This window comes from Serinus canaria, chromosome 17 (genome assembly GCF_022539315.1).
Source record: "Serinus canaria isolate serCan28SL12 chromosome 17, serCan2020, whole genome shotgun sequence".
Classification (NCBI taxonomy): Eukaryota; Metazoa; Chordata; class Aves; order Passeriformes; family Fringillidae; genus Serinus; species Serinus canaria.
In genome coordinates this window covers 1,525,531-1,550,318 of record NC_066330.1, presented here as the reverse complement: position 1 = coordinate 1,550,318, position 24,788 = coordinate 1,525,531, and the positions used below count along the sequence as shown (strand labels likewise).

The 24,788-nt window shown below is 42.1% G+C and overlaps 1 protein-coding gene across 3 annotated transcripts in view; it reads left to right on the top strand.

Moving 5' to 3' along the window:
- The first annotated feature begins 16 nt into the window (after window positions 1-16).
- The window catches only part of RABGAP1 (RAB GTPase activating protein 1), a 60,517-nt gene continuing 35,745 nt past the window's right edge, over window positions 17-24,788 (top strand). Inside the window, exons 1-14 of one of the 3 annotated variants that reach the window (XM_050980853.1) lie at window positions 63-89; window positions 2,844-2,902; window positions 6,384-6,585; window positions 10,858-11,089; window positions 11,499-11,703; window positions 12,265-12,439; window positions 12,713-12,870; window positions 13,093-13,203; window positions 13,833-13,899; window positions 14,840-14,942; window positions 16,139-16,308; window positions 18,891-19,065; window positions 19,692-19,785; window positions 22,483-22,633. In XM_050980853.1, the coding sequence (XP_050836810.1) occupies window positions 6,436-6,585; window positions 10,858-11,089; window positions 11,499-11,703; window positions 12,265-12,439; window positions 12,713-12,870; window positions 13,093-13,203; window positions 13,833-13,899; window positions 14,840-14,942; window positions 16,139-16,308; window positions 18,891-19,065; window positions 19,692-19,785; window positions 22,483-22,633 (1,791 nt within the window). In that variant the 5' untranslated portion in view covers window positions 63-89; window positions 2,844-2,902; window positions 6,384-6,435. Of the gene's footprint in view, window positions 90-2,080; window positions 2,160-2,843; window positions 2,903-6,383; window positions 6,586-10,857; window positions 11,090-11,498; window positions 11,704-12,264; window positions 12,440-12,712; window positions 12,871-13,092; window positions 13,204-13,832; window positions 13,900-14,839; window positions 14,943-16,138; window positions 16,309-18,890; window positions 19,066-19,691; window positions 19,786-22,482; window positions 22,634-24,788 lie in introns of those variants that run through there. The other 2 variants (XM_030231548.2, XM_030231547.2) reach the window with 2 other exon arrangements.

Genomic DNA, 24,788 nt, shown 5'->3' with positions numbered 1-24,788 from the left:
CGGAAGGACCGGCGGGGCCGCCCCTCCGCCCGGTCACGTGGGGCGGCGGCGGCCCAGGCCCGGCACCGGGAGCGGCGGCGGCGGCCGGGGTAGGTGCGGTTCGCGCTGCCGCGGGGGCGCGTCCGCCCCGTTCCCGCTGCGCTCCCGCTGCGCTCCCACGGCGCTGCTCCGCCGCCGCTGCCCCGCCGGCGCTCCCTCCCGATGTGCGGGAGCTGGGGGCCGTCCTGCGCTCCGCTACCGCCGGGTCCCTCCCTCGCCTCCGGGGCCGTGTCTCCCACCCGGCGCGGTGCCTCCCCGTCCCCTCTGCCCGCAAGGGCCGCGGCCTCGGCGGCAGCGGGGCCGTGAGACCGCCCCGGGTCCTGCAGGGCTGGGCCGAGCCCTGGGGTAGGCGGGAGACGTCGGGCCCAGCCCGTCCTCCCCAGCTCCCCCGCTGCGGGTGTTGGGGACAGGGACCACCCGCCTCGGAGCGCGTCCCGGAGCCACCGGCTTTTCCCCCGCGTCCCATCCCGGGCGGCGCGGGACTGTCGCGGAGGGATCGGCCGGGCAGCCGCTTTTCCTCTCCGTGTCGCGAGGTGTCGGTTGTTGCCTGTCGCTTCCAGGTGGATCCTAAAATGTAGCATTTCGTTGCGTGCAGGCATCTTTATTTGGTTCATGTACCATAACTTCTGTGTTTTTTGCGGGTTTTATTCTTCTTGTCAAGGAAGTGTTTCTTTCAGTTAGTGTCCCCAGTAGATAATTTTTAAGGACTGGTTGTGTCAGTTAGGAGTGGAAATTAAGTATAAACAGATTGCCTGAACTTGGTTTAAAAACACTTGTCATTAAAAATTAAGTGGAAATCGAACTGCTGGAAGTAAAGTTGGTGGTTTATCTTCGTGTAGATTTGCTTGATCATTTTCGAGGAGAGAAGGAGAAGTAGAAAAAGTATTCAGGAGAGAATTTGGAGAGAAGGAAAAAATCACGTGAGAGGTTTGCAGCGGAAAAAGATTGTGTTTGTTTCTTGAATACAGGCTGGAGAACAGGTAGGGCATAGAGGTATGGCTTGATCGGCATTTCAGATTCTGTTTTACTTACGGATTCTGTTAAAGCCCAACTTGATAGGATTTTTGAGACCTTTGGCTACTTAGAAAACATTATTACAGGAGCTGCCCACTGCTGTTTGACTTGCAGAAATACTGTATTCTTTTTAAAGGCCTCTACTCAAAAGGTCAAGGACCTGAGCAAACTTATTTTTGTGTACACAGTAAACAAATTAACCAGTGGAGCTTGGCGTAGAGGTTTCCTTCCAATTTCCAGCCCTAAGTGCAGACGGTGTTTAGTAGTACACACCAAATGTAACTCCTTTTTTCTTGGTTCTTCCACAGCGTATTTTTAAAGCGCTCTGGTTGTGTGGTGAGCGTAACTCCCCATTAGTGTTTGAATCCTAATGAGAAAGCAGCTCCAGCAGTACATGGAGCATCATCCCCAGAGTTTGTTTAGCTGCTGGCTGCCCTGGCTTCCTCCCAGCCTCCAGCCCGTGCTGTGTCCTGGCTGCACAGCTCTGAGATGGGGCTGGTGCATGGATGAACCAACTGTTCACAGTTAATTCATTCCAGCAGCATTCCTGTGCTGGGCTGGCTAAGGCAGTGTCAGCATTTCTTTTATAAACTGCAGTTTCCCAGGACAGGCTGCTTGTTTCTGGGATGGGGAATTACTGATTACAAGAGCCTAAAATTAGGGTTTTGTTTTCTGGCAGATAGTTCAAATTTGGATTGAAAGCAAAATTATGTTGGCAATAGCTGTCAACTTGTTAAAGGTTGTTAACAGAGATTGCATTAGCTTAACTCTTGTGTTTTATCTGATGCCTGGTTTTGTATACAGTGTCTAGTGATTCACTCTTCTTCCCAAGATCTGTGAGGAGAGGGGTGGATTTAGAGACACCATTATTTCCAAATAGCAATATCTTTTTTCTTTCTGGCTCTTGAAATTAGTGGGAACATCTATGGCTGTCAGTGTTGTAAAATGAAAGGAAAAGTTAGACTTGTAGTTGTTATTTTTTATTAATGACTCTTTAGTCATCCTAAATCTGTATTTTCACATGCAGTATTCCTCTGGCTTTCCTGCTTCATTTTGAGTACCAAGGACTTCTTGTTGCATTTCAGAGTATGTGTTGCTCAGGGAAGGTGGGTAAAGATCCAAGATGATTAAGCAGACTAATCATGTGATATGTGAGAAGAAAAAAGATTGCTACTGATTGTTTCTATACTGTTTGTTTGGGTTTTTTTCCCAGAGCTGTGATGAAACACAGGCATTGTCCTGGAGTGTTTTCCAGGCTTTTTTCAGGACTTGCAATGTATTTTAAAACAACAGGTGTGCACTAGGTGAATTGTACGGGTAGAAAAACCCACAGCTGTGCAAGGCTTTAGGAGCTCAGAGTCTTACAGAATGCTGGGTTCTTTGTCATAACACAGCTCTGCAAAGTGCTCTGTAAAGCCTCTGAACTCTGCCACAAATTCCACTGCTCACCCACACTAAGATGCTAATGATGAACTCTTGCAAAGCAGAACTTTGTATCTTTAAATTGAACCATACTGGATTTGATTTGTTGTTAAACTGCGCATAGAGCCAGAGGAGTAGAAACAGAAAATACATTATATTTAGGTTTTTCAGCCATCTCAGTATCTTTTCTGCATTTCACCTTCTCGTTTTCCATGGTTTTTAACACTATACTTAGTGGTTTCATATTTTGGAGGATAGAGAATATAAGTTTGTTTTGCATGCCAAGCTTTCTGACTTTGCTTTTTAAGGCAAATGAATTACTGTTCTTCAGTAATTTAGTTAATATTGCTGTATTGTTCTTTATCTAGTGCGTTCTGCATCAGATATATCAGAACTTTGTGGAATCACTTCAGGAACTGCAGCTGAGGTACAAAAGCTGAGAAAGATATAAATGGGGAAAAAACCTTTTCCTCTCTGGTCTGCATACCTGTTCTCATGCTTATTCTCTTTTCTGCCCTGGAAACCCAGAACTTCTTTTTCTGTTGTATTTTCCTGTAAATTCCGTGCTAAGGATGCTACATCTGCTGTTGACTCTCAGACTGAAGAAGTTCATGCCCAAAATACTGATTTTTCCATTCACCCTCTGTCTTTTTGGGTGGTCATGGATGTTCTAAGCACCAGAAATTATTATGGGTATTCCTTGGAAATGCAGTGAGACCAGCTATAGTTACCAGTGCCGTGCTTCACTTGTTGCACGTGTCTCAAGGTGGCATTCAAGCCTCAGCCTCTTCAAGTAATGTAAAATTGAAGGTTTTATATATACTGTTTGCTTTAAGCTCTTTTAAATGCATTCTGGCAGAACTTTGAAGGAAAACTTTGATCACGAATTGCAGGTCAGGTGTCAAATATTGGGGAAAGGGAGGGAAAGTAAAAGAGAAATTTTTACGAGTGTGTGTAACTAATCTGAACTTTTGGTAGGCTTGCTTTCCAGTTGTTGAAGTTTTTAATCATAGTGAATGGGGTCTCTGCTGTTGCTCTGCATATTCTCTTGAGTAGAGAGTAAGGTGTAACAGCAAGGAAGGGGAATTTCACAGAGAACCGGAATTTTAAGTAAAACTGAAAGCAGTGACCAAAGAGCCAACTGTGTTGACTTTCTCATTTTGCAACTTTCTCCAATAGTTTGTTGTGTGAGGAGAGGCCAGAACACCCATTTAATTACACAGATGAGCAAGGTAGGAGGTTGGTAGAAGTTTGCCTCTCTGTACCTGTTTTACCCAGACACTCTGTCTCCCATGGAGGTGTAAATACACCTTCAGGCAAACACTACCTTATTGTGGTGTAGTTTTGTGTCAGGAGCTGAACTGTGCTGAATTCAAAAGCTCCTATTTTATTTATGCTTAAACAAACCAAAGTCTCTTTCCATGGTAGGGCTTGAGACACTGGCTTTCTGAGGGACATCAGAACTTGAGCTCTGTGCTTGACTGAGGTCTTTGGTCCTAAGCTGTGAGAGCAGAAAGCTTTGGGTCTGAGACCAATTGCAGGTATTGCTAAAGAGCACTGTCACTGCTGCTGTTTGTTCTTGGGGTTTGATTCCTGAGCCACACGTAATTGCTCTGCTGGTCTTTGATGTGTGCCCTTCTAGGCTGGCCCTTATTTTAATGGGCTTGGAGGCTTTCTGATGGGGATTCTGCCACTGTGAGCTTTCTGATTCAGGTAAAACGATCCCTGTGGTAACCTCTATGGAACAAAGTGATAGCCAGGAATGGAGGAAATTAAATCCATGCAAGGCAAAGTATGAGGATATAGAAATTTTGTTTAACTTCCGGCAATATTTTAATATTTGAAGACTACTTTTGCACCTCGAGTGTTTGAGCATTAATCCAATGAACCCCTGTGGCTGATTCCAGCTCAGCTGGGTATCTGAGCTTTGCTTGCTGCTACATCAAAAGCTGCTCTCAGTTGCCTGCTCCACTGTCTCCTTTCCTGTGCTCTCCTATCTTGTGTAATTTCTTGAGGTTTCACTGTTAGACTGGCAGAGTTGGGCTGCCTGGGACGTCCTGGTGTTGCAATGGTGTGTTGTGACACTGCTGTGGGGTTAGGCTGGGCTGGCTGCACCCCGGCATCCGCGTGGGGTTTGTTTACACCTCCCTACACCACACACGGAAACTTGCATTGAATTGAAGGTGATGCTGGGGAAAGGTGTCACATTGAAACACTTGGGAAATAGGAGAAATTAGCACTTCAAGACAGACAGACTGTACCAAAATAAAGTGCTAAAGTGATCCTTGCCTGGATGATCTTTACAGCTGGTTGTGATCAAAGCCTGCTTCTCTACTCCTGCTGTCAGTGTGGAAGATGAGTTTGCTCTGTTTGAATGAAAACAGTAAAGCCAAAGAGGTATTTAGTGTTTGATGCTTATTTTTAGTCTGTGTTTCAAGATCTTTGATTTAGGTATTTTCAGAGATCTGTGTCTTATATAGATGGTGCAACACGGAACTTCTATAGAAATGTTTTAATATGAATTCTTAAAAAAAAAAGTATCTTTAACAATAAGAACTCTGCCCTACCTTTGAGATACATGTGACTAATACCAGATAGACATACAGTGTGTAGAACTTCTCACAATGCCTACATTTCCCAGCCAGTAATTCCCACTAGAAGTCAGTGGATCTTAAAATGGTTTTGAAAAGGATATCTAAGTACCACACATGATTTTGAAAATAAATCAAATAATCACAGGTGTGTTGTCATTCATGAACAAACCACATCCATTCTTCCTCTTACACTCTGCTTCAGTTGTTCTCTGAAACATGTTCCAGGATCACTGGGTGATTAGATTGGTAGTTGGTTAGAAGTTGTCCTCCTGGCAGATTTCATGTTGTATTGGTGGTTGTGGGGAGGGCATTGATAGGAATAAAAGCAGGCTTTGCTGTTTCTGGTGCATTGTTCCTGGTTGAGGCAGGAATGCTGTGGGCTGTGCCAGGTCTCCGTTGTTTGGCTGCACTGTTGGAAGCCAGGTTGGGATGATGCTTCCAGGTTGGAAGGCAAAACTGGAGGCTGAAAAAGCATTTGAGTTTGGTTATGTTTGGGAGTTTGTAAAGACCTGAGCCTTTGAGATAAGGGCATATTTGGGTTTCTGGGAATTTAATCACCCATTTTTATCACAGCAGTCTGTTTTGAGCCATGGATTCTGGGAATCTGTGCTGTAGAGTTCAAGGTGTGCAGCTGAACTTCACCTTTTGTTCCTTTCTTTAAATGCCTCTCAGTGCCAGTTCCAGCTTTTTAAAATCCTCTGCTGGCTCTGCTTCTCAGTACTGAGCCAGCCTACGCTGTTCTTCCTGCTTCTTGGAAGTCTTTGCTTTTATTGCTCCTTATAGTACAGAAGATTCAGCATAGATTCATGAAATGCTCCATGTCCCAAGGTTTCAGAGCAAAATATCAGGAGTTAGGTCAAACTCTTGCTTGGGGAAAAAGAATGTGACTGCAGCATGCAGTGAGCTCTGATAAATAAAAGTAACTTTTGCATGAACATAGGTGAAGGCAGGTATTAATTGAAGGAAGTAAGTGGACTTTATTGTGCTGGCCTTAATTGTCAGCAAGTGCAGTGTATGTTCCAGGGCCCTATTTTGTGTGATGTGTAGAAAGTGGTGACTGACATAACCATGAAATACTGCAAAGAGTTTTATTAACTTCCGTTTTGTGAGCTGTGGAAAGCAGTGCTGTAATAGCATGTGCTGCTTAGCAAGATGAGGGCAGGACTTTGAGTGTGCACTGAGAGAGGAGTTGGAGCTTGGTTGTGCTGTCAGATGAGTTAGTTTTTATAATTAGTCAGCAGGTTTCTGAAAAGAAACATTTGAGCATTTAGCATGAAGTTTTATATAAGTATTTTTATGATTTTTGTTTTTCAGGAGTTTATAACATATTTAATCTCATTCATGAATCGAACTTCCTTTTTAAGTCATGGATGACAAGGCTTCTGTTGGAAAAATCAGTGTCTCTTCAGACTCGGTATCCACTCTTAACAGTGAAGATTTTGTCTTGGTTTCCAGGCAAGGGGATGAAACACCATCTACAAATAATGGTAGTGATGATGAAAAAACAGGACTGAAGGTAAGAACCAATAACCTGAGTTTGTTCCCTGTTCTTCTAAATCAAACTAACCAAAGAGAGCTTAAAGAGGGACTTCTTTGTTGTGGAAGACTTGACAGAAGGGAGAACGTATTCAAGAACCAGTTTTGTCAGTAATTTCTTTGCTGCTGATGTCAGAGGTGGTAATTAGGTTTTGAGTAAGAGCTCTCTCCATCACTAGCTGTGGGTTTTTTCCCCACTTTGCAGAATTCTTCCTAAAGTGCTTGGGATGAAACAGGCTGATTGTCAAGAACGTGGAACTGTGATTTTATCTCAGCTCTCAGGTGGAAAGCAATATTAGCATGCATGGATTTGACTGTATCTGTTAATTCAGGTTAAAAGATACACTGAAGTTTTCCCCAAAGTGAAATGTTCTTTTTAGAAACGTAGAAGAGTAGTTAAAACTAACAGCTTGGCATGAATCAGAGAACACGAGCTCTCTGTGAAAGGCTTGTGAGAGCTGGAAGGGCACTGGCATCTTCTCACTTGTAAAAGTGCTGTTCTGAAAAGAGACCCTTGTCACCCTCTACTTTTTTTTTTGCTACTGAGAGCAACATTCATCCCAATTTATATTTCAGCAGTTTTTAAGAAAAGTGGCACAAGTAAGGTAATCACTCCAAATTCCATCACTTTAATGTGTTGAAAACTGGATCTTCCCTAGAGTGAGTCGAGTTTGTGTGTTCTTTGTGGGAGATGGAAAGAGATATTCCACCATTGGAAGAAACTGATGTCTGTCTACAACTGCATCTCTTGTCTTTAAAGAGGATAAGAAATCCTGTGTTCTGCCTGTTGGACTGGGTGCTCCGCTTTTCCTTTGCAGTAGTTGTAACAGAGACTTTATCAAACATTTCTTGATGCTTTTGCTCTTCTTGCTTTTACCTCCCAACTGCTTTGTTTGTGTTTCTTGTGTTCCTTTGAGTCTGGGGCAAGACATGCTTTTATAGTGGCTCTTTTCTTTTACTTAAGATTTCAAACAAATTCTATCAGTTAAGAGTCTCAAAACTGATCTTTTGCTTAAGCTGGCAAAAAAGTTCACCTATGTTTTATGCTGGTTGTAGAAGATGTCACTTTGCATCATAGAATAGTCTAAAAACAGGAACATTTCTTAAGCATGGAGCCTGGTGATCTGTGAAACCTGCTGGAAGGCTGTAGCCTCATGCTTGTCTTTCTCAGTGCTGCAGATACCAGCAGCATCAAGATCAGGACTTAGGGATTCAGATTAGTCTCATAGTGGTACTTACCTTGAGAATGCTTCTGTGTCAGTGTCTGTAATCAGCTCCTGAAGCATCATTTGAAAGCCCAGGAGACAGACATGCTCATGTCAACCAGCTTCTCTGTTCCATCCTGTTATCCCCAACGAAAATTTGGAAGCATGAAATGTCATAGTCTGCAACACTTCTTGCTCCACATGGGAGCTCTTTGTGTCACTGTTTGCCTCTGAAGTGGTTTATGAAATGCTGGCTACAGGTGTGCTGTTTCTCTTGATGAGGAAGGAAGAACATGAGCTCTGCTGCCTCTTGATCATCAGTTGTAAAATAAAGTTATGCTGTTCTCTACTTTGGCACTGAACGCCACAGAGCTTTGCAGGTCTTAAGCTTCTTTATGAATTTGGAGCCTGGACTGAGCACCAGCCTTCAAAAAAGCGATTCACCTTGAGCTTTTCAGGATTCCAGTGTGGAGAGCATGTGCTGTTGGTTATTGGCTGCTATCTGAGTGATTAATGGCAATTTTCTGTCTTAACAAGAAATCCAGTTTGCCTGCTGTCTCTGCTTTCCAGTGTTGTTCCTGTGTCTGCTCCTGCCCACTGGCAGTGGGACTGGGCTGGATTTAGGAAAGCTTTGCTCCTGGAGCACAGTGTGGAGCAGGAGTTCTGAACTCCCTGGCACAGCGAGACCTCTCCCAGCAGAGGTGGCAGCACATGTGTCAGGAGAAGGCAGTAAATCACAGTTCTGACAAATCCCCTGGTGTGCTAATGGAAGTTTGCTACCTCCTAGTTAAAGGCTAAGTAAAGTCAGTTTTGAGTTTTGTGAGAATGGAGAAAGCCATGGTTAGGGTAGTGGTTTCTTTGCTCAGCCTCAAGCTCTGATCAGGTGCACCTGTTACTGTTCCCTTCTGCCCTTGGTTCTGCCAGGCTGGCTCTGGTTTTGGGGCTGCAGTTGGGTTTCAGGCACCTTTACACCTTTGTGTGCCCTGTTCCCCTGATGTGGGGAACCCAAACAGGTGCATGAGGAACTTTGCTTGACATGGATTTCACCTTGGTTTGTGTTTTAGGCCTCGGTGTGCAGGCAGCTGGTTTGTTGCACTTGGGGCTATGAGAACAGCAGGCTCCTCTAGTCCAGAAGTGTGGTTACTGTGCCTTTCAAAATTCTTTTTGAGGGTAGTCTGGGCTGAGAAGGAAAGCTTTCTTGGAGAAATTAGTTAAAATTGCTTTTTAAATGGGGTTTTGATGATGATGTTTGGAATATCTATGAGATGGGTTTTTTATTTTTACATGCCTATTTTCTGTAAACAGCTTGAATTTGTGTTTTACCTGTCACTACTATTTTTGGCAAATTTTATTTACAAGATTATGTTTTATAGATGTAACATCTAGATATGTTATTCATACTGATTATTTTACCAAATAGAGTAGATCACAGTTCAGATTTTTTTGGCTTTTAATCTTGATAGAATAGAACATTTTTCATGTGCATGTTATATTAATACTAATACAACATGTAGTTCTTACTGGATATGAATTTTTCACCTTCCTTTCCCAAACCAAAGTGTTGACTGTGAGGAAAGGTGTATCAGATGCAGATTTTTACCAGAATGAGTTTTAACTTCAGGTTTCCTAGAGAACAGGTTCTGTGAACTAGAAGTTACTCTAGGTTTTTTTGATATATAGCCTTTGAAGGGGCTGACAGAACGCTATAATTAACTAATTCTATTTTGTTGCAAAACATATAAACTCCATACAGAAGAGGAACATGGTGCATCTTCCATCATCATCGTCATCATCCATCATCATTGTTCTGATGACTGCCTGCAAAGACCTGAATAATAAACCTGATGCTTGAAAGCCTTCTGCCTGTGATGACCCCATGCTTGTGCAAGATTTTTCCACAATGAATCATGCAAATTAATACTAAAGTTATTGGGAGGAAAATGGCAATGTGTGGATTTCTGTCACTAGTTGCAGGTTACAGATGCCTCCCTCTGTGGGTGTACAGCTGAGTAGGGCAGTTACCCTGTCCTGCTCCTGGCAGGTGATCCCAGCACAGGAGTGTATTTCAGTCTGTACAAAAAGCGACATTCTGTTTGTGTCAATTTCAAGAGCAGAAATGTCTCGTGTTGTTACTGTTTAGATTCTGTAGGAAAACAGTCACTGGATTGTTACTTTTTGGGCTAGTTGAATAATTTGGATTTTAGTAGCTGGTGTGTAGCATGTTAAAGCAGTGAGTTTACAGAGAGGTGAGAATATGGAAGTGCTCCTAGGGTTGAGTTTTGGTGTCAGCAGGAATAGCCACCAGCAGCTGCAGAAGTGTTAGAAGCAAGTATCTTTCACTGATGGCATCTGGTAAATACTCTGCAAACTCAGTCACTTCCCTATTAACTGCAGAGGAATGGACAGAGTTTCCTTAGAAGCAGTATCTGAGAGCTTCCTGAAATGAATGTCTTCATTCCCTTTCCTCATCAGGACCTTATTTCACACTGTTGAGGTGGCTTCATGCTTTCATGTTGACTTCAGTGAGCTCAAAGTCAGACTGCAGCTGAGCGTTAGGAAACAAAGCAATGATGTTGCTTCTCCTCAGCATGATGTCATAATCTTTTTCCAGATGCTTCTCTTCCTGTGAAACCTTACTGTCTTGCCCATAAAGCACATAACGTATTTAATTATATTTGTCCCTTTCTGGTGTTAATCTCAGAATTGTTTTAGCCCATACTGTGGGCAACTGTAAGTTTCTCTGTCAAAGGTAGTCTTTGTAGTTAGTGATTAAAGACTAGTTTGAAAGTAATCTCCTCACTTTTCCTAGTGCTAGAAAATTCCTGCTTTGAGCTGATAGATTTGCTAGAGCAGAAAGGATTTAATCCATGCTGGTAAGCACTTGCACCCTGCAGTTTGTGTTTATGGTTGTAACTGGGTTAAATTTGTTGACTGCTGCTTTGACTGGTAAATAAAAAGCAGTATGAATGACTCTGTGCCTGAGGGGTGCTTTTTGTTGTTTGAACAGTCTTTTCTTCTTTTTTGTGTCCCAACTCTGTGGCTCTCAGATTGTGGGGAATGGAAGTGAGCAGCAGCTGCAGCGGGAGCTGGAGGACGTGCTGATGGATCCACCCATGGAGGATCAGTCCAGTGACCGGGACCATGGAGAAGTCAGAACTGATGGAGATGGGGAAGAACCTGTTGTCCTTGAAGCGTCAGCATCCTCTACCATTAACCCAGTGTCTGTGGCAGGACTCCAGAAACCAGAAATGAGCTTGCCAGTGAAACCATCCCAAGGAGGTTAGGAAAAAAAGGGGAGGAATGCCTGGTAGTATCTTATGACCTTGGATTTTGTGGGGAAAGTGAAGAGAATTTAGGTACATGTGTGGCCAGTAGCCTTTCCCCATGTCTCACATTATACTCAGTGCAGTAAATTCCAGGTTATGTATGTGATGCAAGAGTTAATATCTGCTGAGCTGTCCTGTATTCTGAAAGCTGCTCTACCAGCCCTGAGATGTGTGCACAAATATTAAGCTTCCTTGCCTGGCTGTATAAAATATAAGTACAGGTCTTTCCTATAGTGTTTTGACCTGGCCTGGCTTTTCTGTTTAGCCTCTCTTGTTGTCCGTTCAGTGGGCAGCTGGTGTCTGACACTTCCCTTGCAGTGCCTTGCCTTGTTTCTGACCTTCCCCCTCGTGTGCTGCCCTAGACTGTGAGGATTTGAGCCCCTTCACGCCCGTGACCGACGAGGACAGCGTGGTGTTCAGCAAGCTGACCTACCTGGGCTGCGCCTCGGTGAACGCCCCGCGCAGCGAGGTGGAGGCGCTGCGCATGATGTCCATCCTGCGTGGCCAGTGCCAGATCTCCCTGGACGTCACCCTGTCCGTGCCCAACGTCTCCGAGGGCACCGTCAGGTACGGGGCTCGCTGCTCTGGGGCCCTGCCTTCGTCTTGGCTCCTTTGGAAAGCAAACACGCTGATGCTTTACCTGGCAGGAGACTTGAGCAGCTTGGATTTTCTTTAGTGGGAGAAGTGGGTTTTATGGACATCTGGGAAAAGGGATCCTTTGAATTTGTTCACTGAACACTCCAAGCTATCACCAAAGCCATAGTGGGATTGGTTATTGGTGAGCACTTAGGAAGTAACCTGGAAAGTAGTTTGGAAAATGTCTGATACACGAGGCCTGACAGAGGTGGGTCTGTCCACTGTCAAATATTAGGGTAACTTTTGGAAGACTAATCTGTGAAAACCATGGGGAATTATTGGTGGAAACATTTGTGGCATTGTATTTTTTTGCGTTGTTCAATTTAAACGTCGTTATGGTGGTCATGCTTTGCAGTAAATGATGGGATCTAGTTTTTGTGGTGTACTTCTCTAGGAGGTATGAAATTGTTAAAGCTTGCAAGTTATGTCTGGCTGAAATAATTCTTCATAAGGTGCAAGCTCGCTTTTTTTCCCTTCTCTCTATTTTAACAGACTTTTAGATCCTCAGACAAACACAGAAATAGCAAATTATCCAATCTATAAAATCCTTTTCTGTGTACGAGGGCACGATGGGACCCCTGAAAGTGATTGCTTTGCTTTCACTGAAAGCCACTACAATGCAGAACTCTTCAGGATTCATGTCTTCCGGTGTGAAATCCAAGAGGCTGTAAGTGCAAGCTTTTTGTCAAATGATAATTACCTACATGTAAATGTTATTACTGAAATTTAAATGAAGTTTTTCAGGCACTTTAGAAGTATTGTAATTCATTCATCAACAAACCTTAGTTATGGGATAAGAATGCACAGTTAACAGTTTATCCTGAGAAGCGCAGAAAAACACTTAATTAGATGCTAAAAAGGAATTGTTTTCATATAATTTGTTGTGAATTAGTGAAAGTCCAGGGAGGTTTCAGCTGATGTTTGTGCACTCTGGCTGCAGGTGAGCCGAATCCTGTACAGCTTTGCCACTGCCTTCCGGCGCTCTGCCAAACAGACCCCACTCTCAGCCACTGCCACCCCCCAGACTCCAGACAGTGACATCTTCACCTTCTCTGTGTCTCTGGAAATCAAAGAAGATGATGGGAAAGGTTATTTCAGGTAGAGATTCTCTTCCATGCAGTATATGGTTCTGTTGGAAAGCGAGTGAATAGAGAGTGTGAGGCTGAGGTGGTCCCTAAATTCCCTTTTTGAGAGTTTGCTATTCTAGTTTAAATGAATCCCAGGTGTAAGGAGCTGCACCCGTGTCTGATTCTGGGTTTGGTATATGCAAGGAATGGTGCTAAATTGAGAATTCTTTTTTTCTTTCCTGATGAATAACAGTGCAGTTCCCAAAGACAAGGACAGGCAATGCTTTAAACTCCGCCAAGGCATTGATAAGAAGATTGTGATTTATGTGCAGCAGACAACAAATAAAGAACTTGCTATTGAAAGGTAATGTCATCAACTTTTAAAAGATTCTTTATCTGTTAATGTTAGTATTTTGCCTCTGAGGGAGCAGGTTAGTAATTGTTCACAAATCCATTTGTATGATTTAGTGCCACACTTCTCTTGAGGATGAAGTGGGACATACCTGTGTGGGCCAAAAGTCCATGTGAAAAGGCCAAAATGAAATCATAAAAGAGGTCCTTGTATTTCATCTGATCCTTGTCCCTACTGAAGGGTAAATTCTATGCAAATATGTCTAAAAAACCAAAAAAAAAGACACCAAAGGAAGGGCAGAAGACTGCAGGCCAAGTGTTGTTGTGGTATAAGGAACCCTTGTTAGCAGTGACTTTATTAGTAAAACGAAGGTAATGGAACAATTTCCAGGCTGTAAACAGAGTAAAACCATCTTGTAAATATAATTCTGAAATCTTGCTCAACATTTTTGATGTTGGCTTGACATTGTTTTGCTGGACATGCTTGATGCTGCTTTCAAATGCCAAGGTTTGTTGATGTTTGTCAGTGGATTCATGGGCTGTTTGTGATGTATGACAGCAAATACTTAGATAAGAAATGTTAATGGTTTGTTTATGAGCATGTCTAAGTTTTGCAGTTACATTTTTTGCCTGGCTTTGCAGATGTTTTGGCCTTCTCCTTAGCCGTGGGAAAGACGTTCGGAGTGGCGACATGCACCTTTTGGATTTGGTAAGGGTCTTAACAAAACTCAGTAAGACTTTGGCTTATGATTGTGCATGATGTCAGGATGGACAGAGAACACTCCTGCAGTTGCTGATGGGAATTGATGGTGTAGTTTCCACTGTTGAGGGAGGCTCTGGGCAGTTGAATTCAATCCCTGCCTCTACTGCTCAGTTAGAACATGATTGGTGCTTGATCAGGGGACTTGCCCAGTTTTACAGTCAGTCATGACTGTTCTCATTCAGGGGCCAGAAATAAGAAACATGGAACCTTATTTTTAGACATGCTGAATATTAAAGTGCTGTGCTTTGAACATGGAAAGTTTTACAGCATAGTTATCACTGTGAGAATCGAGGCCTGAGAGGCTTCAACTGTAACACTGAGAACTAGTGGGTGCTTTGTTCTTATGACTCAATTTTCTCTATAAAGTAATAATAGGGATCATTTGACTTCACAAGTATGAAGTGACAACAAATCTGCTACTATTTATGCAGTACATAGTGACTACTCAAAAAGGTTTAATACTACATGAATAATTTAGTTTTCTACCAGGCTTTGGATTGCCCAGAAAATAAGGTTGGGAACAGAGACAAGCTGAACATTAGATAAAATATTGGTTTGGTTCTTAGTGACTGAATAATGTGTTGTGTTCTCATCCACACCTCTGTAAACTAAAAGTTGCTGTTCAATGGCCACCTCCAAAACTACTGGTCATGCCATGTGCTAATAGAATCATTAGTATTAATTGGCCTTTCTGTGTTATCAGTGTGGACATCAAGAATTGTAGGGGAGCTCTGTTATTTCCCTCAGAGATGACCTCTGCTGCAGACTCTGTCACATGGGCTTGCCCTTTCCTTGCCAGTGCAGTAGCTCTTTCACAGGACTGGCGCTACATGAATTAGAAACTTCTTTAATTTAAATAAAACCCAATAACTTACCTTGTTTCCAGGAGTCCATGGGTAAAAGTTCTGATGGGAAATCATACGTGATCACTGGGAGCTGGAATCAAAAGTCTCCACACTTCCAGTTTGTAAATGAAGAAACACCAAAAGGTATGAATGTTGCCAGGTGTTATCCCTAGGCAGGGAAATTACTTCCATAGTGGGCATTATCTTTTCAGAAGAATCCCACAAAAGACTTTCACAGGATGAGATAAATTCTCAGAAAGAAGACTGCTAAATGCCACATGAAATTTGAAAAAAACCCAAAAAACCCCCCCCAAAAAGGACAAATAAAAGCAAGCTATGTTCAGTAATGTGTTGTAGGAACTGTGTCCTAGTAGGAGGCTCTGCAGGTGTGGGGCAGGATGCAGGTGCTCTGTGCACCACTGGAGCTTTTCAAGAATCCCATTGAGAATTGCACGAAATTACTTTTGCAGGCTCTTGCTTTGCTCAGTGTCTTGTGGTCAGTTCAATTTTTTCCAAACTCAGGTTTTTAATTAAACAGAAGGATTCCCATACCTGTGAAAATGAGAGCAAACCATTCCAGCTGTCATCCAAAACTAGCTGATGTTGCATTGCTGTCTCGAGTCCTGAAAGAGAATGCCATTACTTCTTTTCAGATGTCAGCTGAATTATCATCTTTTCAATCTCTTGTCACTGTTGTGTGCCAGAGGTTGGGAAGTTAATGGGAATTGACTGGGCAAAGTCATGGAAGTCAGCTGCTGGGCACAATCTGGTGCTGGAGTGGATGCCATCCTGCCTGAAGGACACAATTTATCATTCCCTGCCACAGAGATCTCTTAGGTCACTGAGCCCTGTTGCCTCCCCTTGGAGCATCAGAGTGTGTAGTCAATTTTTGGAACTTCACTGAGATGGTCTTAAATGCCTTTAATATCATGGTATTAAACACTTAAGTAACTTCTAAAACCAAAAAAGAATTGAAGTGTAATTGGGCTGGATGGCAAGAGGTCTGCCCTGTGCAGTGAAGTGCACAGATCCTCTGTAATGTTTAATGAAGGTTTTGGATACAATTTCAGTGGGATTTGAAAAAGCAGAATTTTTATTCTCTTTAACAAGATCATTTTTTTGGCTTGAAGGCTGCAGTTTCCTTACTCTCTGGTGGATAGTGCACAGTGATCCAATTTTCCTATTTTGAAACTTGTAGGGTTTTGAGATGTTAAATTAGGGGGAAAATTGATTCTGAAAAGGAAAGTTTCCTTTGTTCTTCCATGCTACTGGGAAAGGGGTTATGGAATTTTTATTTGAAATGTTTCTTTTCACGTTGTGGCTTCATTTTCTCTCTCTAGATAAAGTGTTGTTCATGACCACTGCTGTGGATTTGGTCATAACTGAGGTGCAGGAGCCCGTTCGGTTCATTCTGGAGACCAAAGTCAGAGTTTGCTCACCTAACGAGAGGCTCTTCTGGCCCTTCAGCAAACGGAGCTCAACTGAAAATTTTTTCTTAAAACTGAAACAGGTAATGTGTTAAAAAATAAAGAAATAAAATTGACAATTAATGGGCTGTTTCTCCCTATGATTGCAAAAACCTTTACTGATATAATGTTCAGAATGCAACATTTTCCTCCTGATTCAAAGAAGTAAAATAAATGCACTTCACTTTGAGAAAAGCTGCCCTTTATTGTGCTGATTGGTGCTGGCTATTTGCAGTTCCCATAAAGAGCCTGAAATAGCTTTTTTGATAGCTTTGATGAGTCTGCGAAGTTACAGAGAGGCTTATGGATTTTCCAGCCAAAGCCCAGCAAGAAAAGGAAGGGAGGATTTATCTGCAAACTGGGGCTATGCTGAGACTTGCTGCCATAAGGGTATAGAGGAATAATTGTATAAAATTCAGGGTTAAGAGAAAAAAAGTGTCCTTACTGTAATGCTGGTGACATGGTATCTGATAGATCACCAAACTTATTTTATCATGCCAACTGAAGAATTCTTCTGAAGTGTTTTTAGATGAGCAAACATCCACATGAAATTCCAAAGGAAATTATTTTTTGTCAGTCTATTTTCCCCTTCTGCATGGTTGGAAACAGAGATTTCACACATAGCCCAAGTTTGCCCCGGGGAAAAAAAATCCAAGCAACCACAAAAAATCCCTAGAACTTGTTAAAAAATTTTACTGTTTTTTCCAACTTACTTTTTTACCCATCTCCTAAAAATGGAAGCATTATTTCTGTCCAGGATATTCCTAATAACAGTACAAGGCAATAACTTAGTCTCAAAATAAGGCTGGTCAGTTGAAGGTCCAAGTCACTGAAGAGATCATGTACTTGAAATAGCTGCTATTCTTCTGCTCTAGAAACTATTGTTCTGAAATGAAAGTCATCTTTAAAGAACTGGAAATGTATGAAAGCAAATAACAATGTGGATGTACGTGCTCTCTCAAGGCTTAGCAATTCTGGGTGCAGCCCAAAAAGCAAGCAGAGTTGGAGTCCTAATTTCTTGATAAGTGTTCTTATTTAAAGAGGTTTTGAGTTAAGCAAGAGAGTTTTCTTCATTCTTTTTAGACTTGCCTTTAAGTGCTAACAAAGAATGGCATCTGGGTAGTAACAAAGATGAAGTTCACCAAGGATTCTTTTTCTAAAAAAGAAAAAGAAAAACCCCTTTCCTTCAAAGTTTAAGGTGGAAAAATTCCTCATGGATGAGCTCAGCCTTTTTATTTAGAATATTTTTGAGGTGGAGCATGTAGAGGCTGTTGGGCTATAAATATTCTACAACCTCCAAAAGGTGCCTTTTCTGTTTGGCAGTTTAAAGGAAGCTTATCTTACTGAGCTAATTCTGGATCTTTTGTCTTACCAAATTCACAGACATTGTGACTTATCTTGGCCAATTCTCTTTTTCCACAGACACTGTCAGGTTATCCAACTTGCAGTGTTTACTCATGGAAGATTATCAAAACTCGTAGTGGAAGCAACAAATATAGAATGTACTGCCTGATAAGCCTGGAAGGGAAGCTGTTTCTGTGGAGTCATGATTAGCCCATTAAAAGTCCAGCTGTGCAGAATTGGCTTATCTTACTTTGGCAGTGTTTCTTTATTCGGAAATGGTGAAAGCAGAGGGATTTTATTTGCTCTGATTGCATTTAGTGATTTAGTCATTTTTAGTTTTGATGTATTTCTTTTCATTTTTAGTGCTCCAAAGAATAAAATTGAGCACTGGGAGCTTAGTGTGGAGTATAATTATAAATCTTATTTCTCTCTTTTCTTCACCTTCTCTTTTCTGCTCTGTGTTTTTATTCATTTAGAAAAAAAAAAAAATCCAAGTCCTTAAAATGTATTAAAATTTTAGAACTGCTTCACAAAGAAAAATCCCCTTTTAAGGGAAAGGAAGGTACCAAAGCATTGAAAATTATGGAGAAACGGGATCACAGAGTAGGCTTTGGGACTCAGCAATTTGTGTTCCTGCAGCAGTGTATACCCAGAGTTGGAAGCTTTACTAAAGACCATTGCTGTGGGAAAATCATGGAATCCCAGGCTGGTTTGGTTTGGAAGGGACCTTAAAGCTCATCTCATCTTGTTCAAATAATTATGAACAAGTTTTTAAGACTACTTTTGCCACCATCAGTATTCCCAGAAACCTTTTCTATTTTAGCTCATTTTATAAATTCTCTTTGAAAAAGAATTTGACATAACTGAAAGCAAAAACCTAAAAATTTTCTGCTACTGTTTAAATAAAGGCAAAGTTGCTGCATATGGAGGAACCTTCATCTCTTAGACCACAGATGCATTTATAACTTTAAAAATCAGTGCATTTGTGTCCAGTTCATTGGTGGTTGGAAAGATGAGCTCCCTGTGGATGGCAGATCCAAGTGCCACTTCTGCCTGTGGCAGGCACTTTGTGCCTTTGGGTGCAGCACGCTCCCAGCACGTTTCAGGGAGCACTGACAGCCTGCCCCTTGCATTCAGTGGGCTCCAAGTGTCAACATTCCTCACTGGAGAATGGGATGGAAGTTGTTCCTCAGCTCTCCTGTTCTGGAAAGAGAAGGCAGAGCCTTAGGAAGTGATGTGGGGTTTGTGTATCATCCTCAGTGAAATGAACCTTGTTTCCTAGATAAAGCAGAAGGACAGGAAGAACAACTCAGACACTCTGTATGAGGTGGTGTGCCTGGAAAGTGAGTCTGAGAGGGAGAGAAGGAAAACCACAGCCAGCCCCTCCCTCCGGCTGCCCCAGTCGGGCTCGCAGGGCTCCATGATCCCATCTCCTCCGGAGGATGATGAAGAGGAAGGTAAGAAGCTCCTGTGCTTTGTGGACTTTGAGAAAGGGCAGTTGGTGAATAATGTGGTTATAAAAGATGTAGGATCCTTTCCAGTCAGAATCTGTCTGATTGAGGGGTTTCCTTGCTGGGATACTGCAAGATTCCATGCCCAGTGTCCTGGCATTCCTGGTCAGCCTCTCCCTCATCTGGCCCTTCAGTGTCCCTGCTTTTCTCAGCCCAGGCCTCCTGTGTGGTGTGTTTGGGACAATGTGAAAAAGGGCTCCGAAAAACTGGGGATTATCATGTGGCTTCTGCCCCTCCCTGAGCAGCTGTGAGCAGGTTTGAGAGCAGAAAGGAGAAGCTGGTGTAATTTGGAAGTGTCAGCAGGCAGTGTTTTAGTGGAGAGTCAGACATCTGGGAGAGATGAAACTGTACCAGGACCTGCCCAGCTTGGAACTTAATGCATTTTTAAAAACTTCTGCTTTAAAAAAAAAAATTTAAAGCAAACCACGACCACTTCTGAGTATAGAAACATCTGGCCTTACATCTGGCATGACAGAGATAAAATGGAGATAATTTGGGTTTCTGCTTTTCCACTTTTCCTGCTGGCTTTCCATGTGGCCTTGGCTGTAGTGTCCCTTCTGTTCTCTTGGCAGACAATGATGAACCACTCTTAAGTGGTTCTGGAGATGTTTCCAAAGAGTGTGCAGAAAAGATTCTTGAAACGTGGGGAGAGCTGCTGTCCAAGTGGTAAGTGGCAAAATCACATTCTGAAAATTACAGTTCTGAATATTCTCATTCTGTTTGCTCCTTCTGCTTGGAGTTTTTATTTTCAGAGGCTGTTTGATATAAATTTAGATTGGATTTAGTTCTCTGTCTATCCCCACACCACCCCTTATTCTCTGGCTTGATGTTTTCTGATTTCTTTAGAGAGTGTTATAAATATTTTAATTTTTGAGTGCATGCTTAATGTATAGACATTCACTTATGCTGTGTATTTAGTTGGTTCTGCCTTAAAATTCTACTTATCTTCAGGTTCCTTGGGATTTTGTTAAAGGAAAACCTAAATAAGTAGTGTAGAGAAAACGCAGCTCTTGCTTTGTCTATTCTGCACAGATCACTTCCATTCCTCTTTGTAATTCTGGCTGGGTTCACAGCCAATTTTTCCTGCAGCTGTCATATCTTAGTGACTGTAGCTTAAGAAATGGGAGATTTGGACTTGGATAGAGAAGATGTTTTTCCTCCCTTATCTAAAGGAAGGCTCCAGAGCCTGCCAAGAAGGAAGTACATGAGCTCTGCTGTTTTTCCCTGGAAAATGTCAGTGTACAAGAAGAGTGTTTCTTGACAGTCCAATTGCTAATGCAACACAATCCTCCTTTGGTGAGGGATTTTTTTATTCATCTTGAAGTAGCCTGAGCAGTTCCAAAGTGATGCTGATTGTTGTAAAATTCAGGGGTTTTGTTGGGTTATATTTTTCCCCCACAAAAGGGGGGTGATGGGCAGCATGAGAATGAGCTCAGACAGGCTTCATTTTGGCTCTGCCTTTGATTGTGGCCTTTTTGCTTCCTGAAGTCCAGGAGAGCAGGGCAAGGGCTGAACAGCAAGTCAAAGGCTGAGTGGGGTATTGGATCTAAGCAGCTTAAATGAGAAAAAGTATTGGTGTGACCACTTAGACAGGAATCTCTTTAAATTAAGATTATAACTGTTTAGTATTTTCTGCAGTTATTGCTTATTTGAATAAGTAGTTTCCTTCCACTTTGGTTTTGCACTAAGTGGACACATTTGTATGAGGGGAAGGTTGTGGTAAAATGATATATGATCCCTTTTCCCTCTCCTAGATTTGGAGAAACATCTTTCCCAGATGAGCTCTCTGCATCTGCTGCTGTGAGAAAGTTTCTTTCAAGTTGAATTTTTTTGTAATTCTTCCAAGGGCTCAGAGATAATTAAGCCACCTGACTCCCATTGGAAATGTTTTGGCAGCTCTAAGAGGATATGAAATGCTTCTGTGCTAATGCTGGCAACAGCTTTAATATGTGTTAAAGGGCTTTCCTTCTTAACTAAAAACGTGTATTTGGAAGAAATGATCCCCCAGCTTTTAACATAAGAGGATTGAAAACCATAAAAATCAGACTTCAGGTAGTTTCATGCTAGTTTTTAGAATTGTGTAATTAGATTTGTGTAGTAATTAAATATTTGGTATTTTGTGATACCAAAGAATATTTGGCTGATGTTTCATAACTACTGAGTCACACAATTTTCTCATTTCAAAAATAGTTGGGAAAATCCACTGGTGTGTGGCCTTTAGCCTTCATGACTGTATTCACTGGAACTACTGTTGTACTCCCTCTGATCTGAGATTGAGGCAAAGCAGTTTTATAGGCCTTGACAGAAACATTGGGTATTTTGTATATAGGAAGTATTTTATATAAATATACTTACATATCATAAAAGCATAATAAATGCTCTATAAATATATGTCTATAGTGACATTGATATAAATGTAACTACTGTATAAATATTATTTTTATTTTAGCTGATTTCTTTTAGACAAAGCACGGTGAAGGAGGACATGATGGTCCTGGGTTCTGTGCAATAAATACTGATTTAAATGCCTGCCTTGTTAGTCTCTAGATTATTGTGTCAGAACACTGTAGACTGGAGAAAGGCCATAGGAAGTCCCAGTCTGTGTAAAATTATTATCCACATATCTGTTAGACTGTTACAAACATTAATAAATGCCAGTTTATTGGGAACATAATGCAGTTGATGTGACACAAGTTCATTTTTCTGCCTGGCTTTGTCAGTCAGTTCTCTTGATCATTTTAACCAGAAGTTTGGTTTTTAGTAACTGCTGAAAAATAGTAATTTCTGTGATTTAAGACATGTGTCTTTTAGGGATTTTTATATATAAGCCACAAATGAGCTGTTCAGCTTAACGTCCTCTAAGTGCATAAATTCTATGTAGGTTTAGTTTTTACAGCTTGCAGTGCTGTAATTTATGGGCTGTCAGTGGTCTCGCTGGAAGGAGCTGTTCAGCTGGGGCTGGCTGGTGCAGGGAGGCTGCTCTGATGCAGGGATGCAGTTAGATAACCACGAGAGGGGATTCTCAGAGCTCTGACTCCTCTGTCCCTCCCTCCCTGGGAAGGTCACCTCCTGCTGGGAGACTTCTGCAAGCTGCTCATTTTGGGGTATGGAACTTGGAATTTACAGGCTGTGACCTCTGTCCTCTAGCATTTAATGGAGTGGTTTGGTTTGTTGAATGTTATATATATATAAATTTAATGGGAGTCAAGAAAATAGTTTGGGAAGTAGTTCTCCAAATTGTCTTTATTTTACACAACTTGAATTTCACGTAGGGCTCTGGAGTGCCTGCCAGGGGTGCTGTGTGTGGTGTTCCCCCTGGGTTTCTGTGGTGCTTGGGGCAGTAACTGAGCCCTCCCCGTGCAGGCACCTGAACCTGAGCGTGCGGCCCAAGACGCTGTCGGCGCTGGTGCGGAGCGGCGTCCCCGAGGCGCTGCGGGGCGAGGTGTGGCAGCTGCTGGCAGGGTGTCACAACAACGACCACCTGGTGGAGAAGTACAGGATCCTCATCACAAAGGTACCGTGGCTTTTTTCCTCTTTTCCCCCCATTTCTTAAAGAGTGGGAGTACAGTGGCTTCAGGCATTCTCTTGCCTGAGGGTCCCTGAGTGTACCTGGATGTACCAACGAGTGGCTGTGATTCAATCCTCCAACAAAAACCCTACAGAGACCTGCTGGTGGCATTACACTGCTTTCCTTTTATAGTCCTGTTTCACTCAGCTGAGTTCTGAGTTTGTAAAAAATAAATATCCTATTAATTGCTTTCCTAATGGACAGATTAATTTTCTTTGCTTGTTTGGTTTTTCTGAATGGAAGCTGAATTTGTAATGTTGTCTCAGTGTGCAGAAAAATCCAACACTAGTAGAAATTGCAGTCTTTTTTGGTAGAAAGAAAACAGAACAGTGGAGATGTTTTTGCATTGGACAGCAGTTTTGTGACGTCTCACCTTGAATGCTGACCCCAGTAAGGTAGGAAAAGGATATAAGAATTGTATGTACAGACATCACTCAGTGGTTCTCAAAGTTCAAGTAACAAATGGGTCACAAAATGAAATGTCACCTTCTTATCCAGAAAACGGATGTGTTGGTTTGGATTTGACCATTATCTGTATAGCTACATTGGATGTTATTGCTTTCATCAAACATACAAGTCTAAAAGGGCTGTATTAGAAATTATTAATGATAAAGCTTTAGTACAAATATTACAGAAATTAATTATTCACCAGTTAAAAAGCAAACCAAGTGAATCAACCTTTGTATCTCTATATTTTGATGGCACAGATTCACAAGGAGCAATTAAAGACCTTAGTCCGAGGGCAGGAGGGCTTCTGAAATTAAACTCAGCTTCTGCTGGAGTCATGCAGGAAGGATCCTACATAATGTGAATGAATCATGTTAAATCAGCAAAAAATGTTCTGTATGTGAAAATAAGTGTTTTCATATAATTGGGGAATATAGAAAAAACTTGATCCAAATTCCTTAATACTGGTTTGTGCATTGTAGAGCTGTAACATGGATTTTATGGTGAATAAATCATATAAGTAATGTGGAGGTTGAGTGCTCTGGCAAGGAGTGATCACAGCTATCCTGTTGTGTTATTTTAATTGCCTGGTGAGTAGTTGTCAGCCTCACTTGTTTCTCTGTTTCAGTGTTTTGCTATCAGAATGCAAAAGATGATGTCTTTGTGGCATAGTTGCTGACACGTTCTGCTACTATCTTTGTCAGCTGGAAGGGGATAGTGTAACATTTCATTTTTAAACCTGTGAAACCTTTCCACTCCTTTTCATTTGGCTGAGACAAAGAAAGTAACCTGCATCTGGTGTTGGAAGCATCTCTGGAGTCCAAGTGTTAGGGAGGGGTGGCTGGCCCTGCCCTGTGTTCTGCTGAAAAGCACTGGCTATGCCTGTAGTGGTCGTTCAGCACAGAAACTAATTAAGGAATTAGAGAGAATGGGTCCTGAGTGACCGTGTTCAGGCCCTGCTGTAGTCTCTTGGGGTCTGTGGTGTATCAGCAGCACGCTGCCATAGCCAGCTGCAGCAAATGAAAATTATGTTGACCTCCCTAATCTGGAGGTGCCATATTAGCCCAGTGCCATCCATAGCTGTTTGTTTTGTTGTGACTCAAATATGGAAACAGGCTGGGACTGTTCCTGTAGAAGGACCAGAGGTTGGTGTTTGAGCACAGAAATGTGTGCTTGGTTCACAGGGGAATTGGGGTTTCTTCAGTCTGCAGGCTTGGGAAGAAGTGCAAGGTTTTAAACAGGGTTATCTTTCAGTGCCTGTGTGGAGGTTCTGAAGAGGAGAAAAGGCAAAAAATGTAAGGATTGTTTGGGAGGCTGAGGAGAACATGAATTCAAGGCCCAGCAATACATTTGCAGACCCTTTGGACATAGTCTGTGCCAAGAGTGTAATAAAGCTGGGCTGCACTTTGGCCTTAATTTCTTTTTTCATGCTTTTCTTAGGCATGAAATGTGATAATTTTGGAGTTCTAATGTGACTAATTCTTACTGCTCTTAAAATAGCAGCTCAGTTACAGTCAGTATGCAGCAATGTATAGGAGTAAATGTTCCTGGGAAAAAAATTGCTAATTATATGAAGACAAGGGTCCATTATATTACATTGCTTTCCCATCTTTGTAATGCTTTGCCATGTTTTGCATGTCACTAATGCCAATTC